This window comes from Electrona antarctica, assembly GCF_951216825.1.
Source record: "Electrona antarctica genome assembly, chromosome: 17".
In the NCBI taxonomy this organism is placed as follows: Eukaryota; Metazoa; Chordata; class Actinopteri; order Myctophiformes; family Myctophidae; genus Electrona; species Electrona antarctica.
In genome coordinates this window covers 33059691-33069332 of record NC_136798.1, presented here as the reverse complement: position 1 = coordinate 33069332, position 9642 = coordinate 33059691, and the positions used below count along the sequence as shown (strand labels likewise).

General features: G+C 40.8%; 1 protein-coding gene across 1 annotated transcript; it reads left to right on the top strand.

Moving 5' to 3' along the window:
- Positions 1-1743: 1743 nt before the first annotated feature.
- Positions 1744-3472, top strand: LOC306941081 (complement C1q tumor necrosis factor-related protein 3-like; the record flags this gene model as incomplete). The annotated part of the gene is made up of 4 exons (XM_079526386.1): positions 1744-1882; positions 2269-2340; positions 2527-2655; positions 3186-3472. 4 exons carry the CDS (start codon positions 1744-1746, stop codon positions 3470-3472), a joined length of 627 nt encoding a protein of 208 aa, XP_079382512.1.
- Positions 3473-9642: the final 6170 nt, after the last annotated feature.

Genomic DNA, 9642 nt, shown 5'->3' with positions numbered 1-9642 from the left:
CCTTGGTGACGCCCCGCGTGTCTGATTGGCCAGAGCTCGTTGTCAATGTCAGAAACAGTCAGAGATGGCGGCGCCCTGTGACAGATGATGACAGGCGATAGGCGTAGTATTCGAAAGGCACAGATGACGCTCCAGAATTAAAGGCAAACGAATATTGTTTGCGGTTTGCGGTTTGCTTTGATTGAATGAATTGTGATTCGATCTGGGTGTTCTAATAAATAAAGCGTTTGTGGTGATTAGCGTGTGTCCGTATTTACTAATATTGTTTACGCGGTTTGCTTTGATTGAATTGTGATTTGATCACAATGTTGGGTGTTCTAATAAATAGGCTATAGTGTTTGTGTTGATTAGCGTGTGTCCGTATTCGGACACACATTCCTACACATGCACACAGGACGTAAACGTAAGCCATAGTTCACCGTCATGAATCATGTCATGATTATGATTATGTCATGCGGCGACAGATAAATGTTGTCAAATGGCCGAAATGTATTCGGGCTGAAGTGGTTAATACAATGTTTTAAAATCTACATTGCAGTGGATTAAAAATACAATATTTGGATCCGAGATGTGTAGAGGAGTCGATGTAAAAGTATTGGAAATTGGAAATATTCACATAAAGTACAAATAGGCCTACCTCAAAATTGAAATGCACTTTGTGGAGCTGAAACAGTTAGTTGACCTCTGACCCTGAAAGGACAAAGCCTTGATGTGTAATGTAAGTTAGCAGCTCAGCACCTGATTACACGCTTGATCAATATTATATCAACATGTTCACACTGTTACACTAATCAGCACTGATGATGTGCTCAACACAAACCTGCTCTTTGAACCCACGCACGCACACACGCACACACGCACACATGCGCACACGCACAGGTCTGTCGCACATTTTAATTTAGAGTTTCTGTCTGACACACTATACGTTCTTATTTTGATCACAAGACTCAATTACTTCATGGTTTTCATTAGAATGTGTATTCACTGATTTACTACGACACACTATGGCACATTATGAGTCCACTAGTACTAGTGGTTCTCAAACATTTTATTTGCTAGGACCCCCTTAACTCTGAGAGAACCTTTTGAACCATTTTTACACTCAGACCTGTTATGGTCATTCAGGGCTGGCTCTTTATGTGTTTCTGCAGGTAATATTATTGTCTGGTTATTTTTGTTTGTCCGTGGCAAAAAGGAAGTTTGACAAAAATGTCCGCCACAAGCATCCAACACAGTGATAACCCTGACACGTACGCACACACAGGCATACTTTGGTTTATTGTTGGAATATGGTCACTTAGTGAATATGGTCACTTAGCAAGCTTTGTTATATAATTTTTTTAAGTTGACAGATTCCACATGATATGCAAAGTGTGCTTGTTGTGAACAGCGGTGGAAGAAGCTCACATTCTTAATTATTTAGAGCCAGCTGAAGATACTGTTAGGATGTTAGTAATCTCTCAAGAGTATTTCCGTTTGTTTTATACTTCCACTCCACTACGTCTCAGAGGCAAATATTGCACTTGATTTTATTGTCATGTTTTACTCCACTACAATTATTTGACCTCTTAGTTGCTATAGTTACTTATTAAAATGAATAAATACATATACACTTACTGTAACCCATTAAGACCCCCGGATGCGGATGGCGATATACCTGTCACTCCCCCCTGAAGGAAGAAACCAATCAGTGTTAAGTCTGAACATGTAGTGCCCGCCCCCTGTCCAGATAAATCACAAGGCATGGTGCTAGTTGTCTTCAGACATCCAGACTCTGGCTTCACCATGACGGGCGCTTGGCTTCTGATCCTGTTCTGTCTGGCTGCCACAAGAGCGGCCACCCTGGAGGAGAGAGTGAGCAAATTGGAAGGACAACATGCAGGTGAGCTTTTTGATTTTTATTTGAAAGCCTACAAATGCATTCTCAAACCATTTTTGTGCCAAGGAAGCTTGAACATCAGCCATGTTGGGAGTCCCTGGCACATGATTAGCTTAATGTGCAGCATTGTTTTCTCCTTCAACAGTAAACAAACCAAAATACAATCAAAATATGGTGGAAAAAGTACTCACATTGTTTTTTTACTTACTAAAAGTATGAATACTGTAATATAGAAATACTTTGTTACTAGTAAAAGTCCAAAATTCAAAATGTACTTAAAGACGATTAGCTCAATGTGCATCATTGTTTTCTCACTCAACAGCAAACAAACCAACATACAGTATAAGTGTATCTCTATGATTGATTTAATGTAAATGTGTTGCTTTCAGCCCAGCTCGATGAGATCTTCATCCTAGAAACCAGGCTCACTGCCAGTGAGAAGATAGTGAATGAACTGTTCAGTGAGTATACTTATAAAGAAGATTAAACATTGATGTTGTTAAGCAATATATTCCCCAGGTATCCATTGAAAATCAATCTCTTTCTCTCTCTCTCTCTCTCTCTCTCTCTCTCTCTCTCTCTCTCTCTCTCTCTCTCTCTCTCTCTCTCTCTCTCTCTCTCTCTCTCTCTCTCCTTTGTGTTGACAGACAAACCACAGGTGGCCTTCTCTGCTGGTCTGAGTGATGATAATCACGTGGGTCCATTTAGTTCTGACACCACTCTGGTCTTCAAGAGAGTCCACACTAACATCGGCTACGCATACGATCCATCTACAGGTGGGTGGCAGTGACAGAAGAAAGAAGTACTCACACATTTTACTTAAGTAAAAGTATCAAATCTAGTCTGCTACAATTACAAGTTCGGTATTCAAAATGTACTTGAAGGTGTGTGTGTGTGTGTGTGTGTGTGTGTGTGCGTGCGTGCGTGCGTGCGTGCGTGCGTGCGTGCGTGCGTGCGTGCGTGCGTGCGTGCGTGCGTGCGTGCGTGCGTGCGCGTGCGTGTATGACACGTTGTGAGATCGTAGATCGGCTATTTGAACTAGGGCCTATTTTTAAATGTTTTTATTTTTACTAAATAATAGTTGTAGGCATCGGCCAAAATAGGGCCCACAAGGTCTCTGCCACAATATTTATCAGACATGTTCAGAGTCTACTCTTGGAATGATAATGTGAATAAATCGCCAACTGTGTGTATGCAATGTCGTGCCTGTGTGCGTGTGCGTGTGCGTGTGTGTGTGTGTGTGTGTGTGTGTGTGTGTGTGTGTGTGTGTGTGTGTGTGTGTGTGATTGCGTGCCTGCGTTCTCAGGTATCTTCACAGCACCAGTGAAAGGAGTCTATCACTTCAGGTTCACTGCAGCCGTCTGGGGGAAATCGTCAGAGCGTGTAGTCGTCCAGATGTTCAGGAACGAGCAAAACCTCCTGACCAACTGGGGATACAACACTCATGGATTCACCGAATCCATCTCTAACGGAATGATCGTAGAGCTGGAGGCCAGCGATAGAGTTTACATGCGTTTACCCACCGGGAACCGGCTCTATGACGACTTCAACAATATCAGCATATGGACTGGTGTTCTGGTCTATTCCATGTAACACTGCTATAATGGTTGTCGAGTTTATTCCGTGAGTGGGATCATTATAATATTAAGTGCCGGCCCAGCTTATATTTGTAACTTCATGTTTGTGTCATTTATGTATAGATGTTGGTGCTATTATGTTCACTGCCTATACAGTAAATACTCTGTGTTATATAAGAACAGAGATCCTCTTATCAACCAATTACAGTATGTCTCAGGGATGTAGATATTAATACAGCTAATTGGGGGGTAAATGTGTTAAACCAATACCAATACTAGGTGGAATGCGAGGTCATACTAGCACATGGTATGGGGGTAGGAAGTGTCGGATGACAGAGAAAGAGGCGAGCGTATGCACAGAGCAGGATGTGTAGAACGTTCTTTCATTCCATTCAGTACAATGTAACAGACGGGATGACGCGTTTAAGTAAGTCCTTGTAATGTGTTATATGTTCGTTAAATGCTCTAAATTCAGTCATAATGATGCATCTATGCAGTCGCTATATCTGTGAATTAATAGTATGTATCTTGTGTTTCTTTTGTGTTTTCAGTTATTACCTAAACGCCACTACAGTCTCTGATACCTTTGTAATGATCAGATTTAAGGACAATCAATGCTATTGTACTAGATCTAAACACGGGCCAGACAAGGCAAATAAGGCTTTATACTGTACACAAGTTTAGTAGAAGTATGTTTGTACGTGTGTGAGTGTGTTATGAGATAATAGTAATAAAATGGCCAAAATCAAGTGATTGTTTGCGGGCATTATTGCAACGTCGAGGCTATGTATGTTTGAGTAATATAAATGTTACAATTGGTGTGTGTTAAATCACAATTACCAGACCTGTTTGTTATAACTCCTTTGCAGAGGGTTGAATCAGTAATTAAGCAAAGCTATGAAACAGCAAAGTTTAGTTATATCCGTACACTGGTACCGCTGCTTTACAGTCGAGTGTCGTTTTGGTTTATTCTATATTGCTACTGGTAGCTGTCGAGTTTAATAATGAGTGGCCTCATTATGATATTAAGTGCCGACCCAGCTTATATTGGTAACTTCATGTTGTGTCGTTTATCATGGTGCTATGAAGGAGTTCACTCTGTCTATACAGTAAATACTCTGTGTTATATAAGAACAGAAATCCTCTTATCAACCAATTACAGTATCTCAGGGATGTACCTGTAGATATTAATACAAATGATTGGTTTATGTGTTTATACTATGAGGGATGTTTGATGCGTACTATGGGACATAGTGAATGGGACAGGAAAGCAGGAAGTATCAGATGACAGAGAAAGAGAAAGAGGCGGGCGTAGCGCAGGGTAGGAAAGTAATGTGGTCTTTCCTGGTTCAGTTAGTAAAATGTAACAGACGGGATGACGCGTTTAAGTAAGTCAGTATAATGTGTTATATGTTCGTTTATGCTCTAAATACAGTCATAATGATGCGTTTATGCAGTCGCTATATCTGTGAATTAATAGTATGTGTTTTGTATTTCTTTTTGTGTTTCAGTTTATTACCTAATCGCCGCAGTCTCTGAATAATCTTGTGCTAATGATTAAGGACAATCAGTCGATGCTATTGAACTAAGTCTAAACACGGGCCAGACAAGGCAAATAAGGCTTTATACTGTACACAAGTTTAGTAGAAGTGTGTTTGTACGCGTATGAGTGTGTTATGAGATAATAGTAATAAAATGGCCAAAATCAAGTGATTGTTTGCGAGCATTATTGCAACTTTTGAGGGTGTGCGTGTTTGAGTAATAGAACGGTGTGTGTTTAAATCACAGTTACCAGACCTGTTTGTTATAACTCCCTTGCGGAGGGTTGATTCAGTGATTAAGCGAAGCTATGAAACAGCAACGTTTAGTTATATCCGTACAGTAGCATTGCTAAAGAGAACCACCACCACTATGATGATGCTGAATGTCAGATGAGAACCACCACCACTATGATGATGCTGAATGTCAGATGAGAACCTCCACCACTATGATGATGCTGAATGTCAGATGAGAACCACCACCACTATGATGATGCTGAATGTCAGATGAGAACCACCACCACTATGATGATGCTGAATGTCAGATGAGAACCACCACCACTATGATGATGCTGAATGTCAGATGAGAACCACCACCACTATGATGATGCTGAATGTCAGATGAGAACCACCACCACTATGATGATGCTGAATGTCAGATGAGAACCACCACCACTATGATGATGCTGAATGTCAGATGAGAACGTGAGGAAATATTGGCTGTCAAATAAGAGAACAGCACTCAACAGCACTCAACAGCAAACAAACCAACATACAGTATAAGTGTATCTCTATGATTGATTTAATGTAAATGTGTTGCTTTCAGCCCAGCTCGATGAGATCTTCATCCTAGAAACCAGGCTCACTGCCAGTGAGAAGATAGTGAATGAACTGTTCAGTGAGTATACTTATAAAGAAGATTAAACATTGATGTTGTTAAGCAATATATTCCCCAGGTATCCATTGAAAATCAATCTCTTTCTCTCTCTCTCTCTCTCTCTCTCTCTCTCTCTCTCTCTCTCTCTCTCTCTCTCTCTCTTCTTTGTGTTGACAGACAAACCACAGGTGGCCTTCTCTGCTGGTCTGAGTGATGATAATCACGTGGGTCCATTTAGTTCTGACACCACTCTGGTCTTCAAGAGAGTCCACACTAACATCGGCTACGCATACGATCCATCTACAGGTGGGTGGCAGTGACAGAAGAAAGAAGTACTCACACATTTTACTTAAGTAAAAGTATCAAATCTAGTCTGCTACAATTACAAGTTCGGTATTCAAAATGTACTTGAAGGTGTGTGTGTGTGTGTGTGTGTGTGTGTGTGTGTGCGTGCGTGCGTGCGTGCGTGCGTGCGTGCGTGCGTGCGTGCGTGCGTGCGTGCGTGCGTGCGTGCGTGCGTGCGTGCGTGCGTGCGTGCGCGTGCGTGTATGACACGTTGTGAGATCGTAGATCGGCTATTTGAACTAGGGCCTATTTTTAAATGTTTTTATTTTTACTAAATAATAGTTGTAGGCATCGGCCAAAATAGGGCCCACAAGGTCTCTGCCACAATATTTATCAGACATGTTCAGAGTCTACTCTTGGAATGATAATGTGAATAAATCGCCAACTGTGTGTATGCAATGTCGTGCCTGTGTGCGTGTGCGTGTGCGTGTGTGTGTGTGTGTGTGTGTGTGTGTGTGTGTGTGTGTGTGTGTGTGATTGCGTGCCTGCGTTCTCAGGTATCTTCACAGCACCAGTGAAAGGAGTCTATCACTTCAGGTTCACTGCAGCCGTCTGGGGGAAATCGTCAGAGCGTGTAGTCGTCCAGATGTTCAGGAACGAGCAAAACCTCCTGACCAACTGGGGATACAACACTCATGGATTCACCGAATCCATCTCTAACGGAATGATCGTAGAGCTGGAGGCCAGCGATAGAGTTTACATGCGTTTACCCACCGGGAACCGGCTCTATGACGACTTCAACAATATCAGCATATGGACTGGTGTTCTGGTCTATTCCATGTAACACTGCTATAATGGTTGTCGAGTTTATTCCGTGAGTGGGATCATTATAATATTAAGTGCCGGCCCAGCTTATATTTGTAACTTCATGTTTGTGTCATTTATGTATAGATGTTGGTGCTATTATGTTCACTGCCTATACAGTAAATACTCTGTGTTATATAAGAACAGAGATCCTCTTATCAACCAATTACAGTATGTCTCAGGGATGTAGATATTAATACAGCTAATTGGGGGGTAAATGTGTTAAACCAATACCAATACTAGGTGGAATGCGAGGTCATACTAGCACATGGTATGGGGGTAGGAAGTGTCGGATGACAGAGAAAGAGGCGAGCGTATGCACAGAGCAGGATGTGTAGAACGTTCTTTCATTCCATTCAGTACAATGTAACAGACGGGATGACGCGTTTAAGTAAGTCCTTGTAATGTGTTATATGTTCGTTAAATGCTCTAAATTCAGTCATAATGATGCATCTATGCAGTCGCTATATCTGTGAATTAATAGTATGTATCTTGTGTTTCTTTTGTGTTTTCAGTTATTACCTAAACGCCACTACAGTCTCTGATACCTTTGTAATGATCAGATTTAAGGACAATCAATGCTATTGTACTAGATCTAAACACGGGCCAGACAAGGCAAATAAGGCTTTATACTGTACACAAGTTTAGTAGAAGTATGTTTGTACGTGTGTGAGTGTGTTATGAGATAATAGTAATAAAATGGCCAAAATCAAGTGATTGTTTGCGGGCATTATTGCAACGTCGAGGCTATGTATGTTTGAGTAATATAAATGTTACAATTGGTGTGTGTTAAATCACAATTACCAGACCTGTTTGTTATAACTCCTTTGCAGAGGGTTGAATCAGTAATTAAGCAAAGCTATGAAACAGCAAAGTTTAGTTATATCCGTACACTGGTACCGCTGCTTTACAGTCGAGTGTCGTTTTGGTTTATTCTATATTGCTACTGGTAGCTGTCGAGTTTAATAATGAGTGGCCTCATTATGATATTAAGTGCCGACCCAGCTTATATTGGTAACTTCATGTTGTGTCGTTTATCATGGTGCTATGAAGGAGTTCACTCTGTCTATACAGTAAATACTCTGTGTTATATAAGAACAGAAATCCTCTTATCAACCAATTACAGTATCTCAGGGATGTACCTGTAGATATTAATACAAATGATTGGTTTATGTGTTTATACTATGAGGGATGTTTGATGCGTACTATGGGACATAGTGAATGGGACAGGAAAGCAGGAAGTATCAGATGACAGAGAAAGAGAAAGAGGCGGGCGTAGCGCAGGGTAGGAAAGTAATGTGGTCTTTCCTGGTTCAGTTAGTAAAATGTAACAGACGGGATGACGCGTTTAAGTAAGTCAGTATAATGTGTTATATGTTCGTTTATGCTCTAAATACAGTCATAATGATGCGTTTATGCAGTCGCTATATCTGTGAATTAATAGTATGTGTTTTGTATTTCTTTTTGTGTTTCAGTTTATTACCTAATCGCCGCAGTCTCTGAATAATCTTGTGCTAATGATTAAGGACAATCAGTCGATGCTATTGAACTAAGTCTAAACACGGGCCAGACAAGGCAAATAAGGCTTTATACTGTACACAAGTTTAGTAGAAGTGTGTTTGTACGCGTATGAGTGTGTTATGAGATAATAGTAATAAAATGGCCAAAATCAAGTGATTGTTTGCGAGCATTATTGCAACTTTTGAGGGTGTGCGTGTTTGAGTAATAGAACGGTGTGTGTTTAAATCACAGTTACCAGACCTGTTTGTTATAACTCCCTTGCGGAGGGTTGATTCAGTGATTAAGCGAAGCTATGAAACAGCAACGTTTAGTTATATCCGTACAGTAGCATTGCTAAAGAGCTCCATGATGTTCATATTCATTTGGTGAATAAACTAATTGAAATGCACTTTTGTCTGTTTATTTTTTGTTACATGATTATTATATATTGTATATTGCTGCAGTTAGGCAACAGCCTTAATTGTATCTCAATTTTTTAACTTTTTATATATTGTATTTGAATAAATGAATAACATGCTTCATCATACAAGAGTGTGGCATCTGTACTGTACTGTACGGTACAGTTTTATTGTTAGTTATACTTTTATTGTTATGGTTGTGGTGCTCAGTGTGAGTGGCCCTTTGTGCAGTGTGAGTGGCTGCTCATCACTGAGGTGATGTCAGTACAAGCTAGCTATAAATGCACCACGTCTCTGTATGTGTGTATGTCTGTAATCCACGTAACTCAAGAACCGTTTGCCCCACCGACTTAAAATTTGGCATAGGCAAAAAACTACAGTGAGTGCAGTGCCCGGTGTGGGGTCCATCGGACAGCCGGTTGTCCAGAACCAGCACAAAAGCCTCAGCCCAGGCTCTGGACTAAAGTCCCCTCACCTATAGTTTCCATGACGTCACTTTAGATTAGATAGATAGATTAGGCAACACACTTCATATTTGGGCATGCCTGACGCAGAACTCCATATATAGGAATAAAGGGACACAGAGAGAAAGATACAGAAATCTCCATATATGGGCATAAAAGGCATACAGACAGATGGATCTCCAACTTCCATCGCTACCGGCTCTACAGCCGGGTACCGGTCTAGTTGACAGTAATCTATT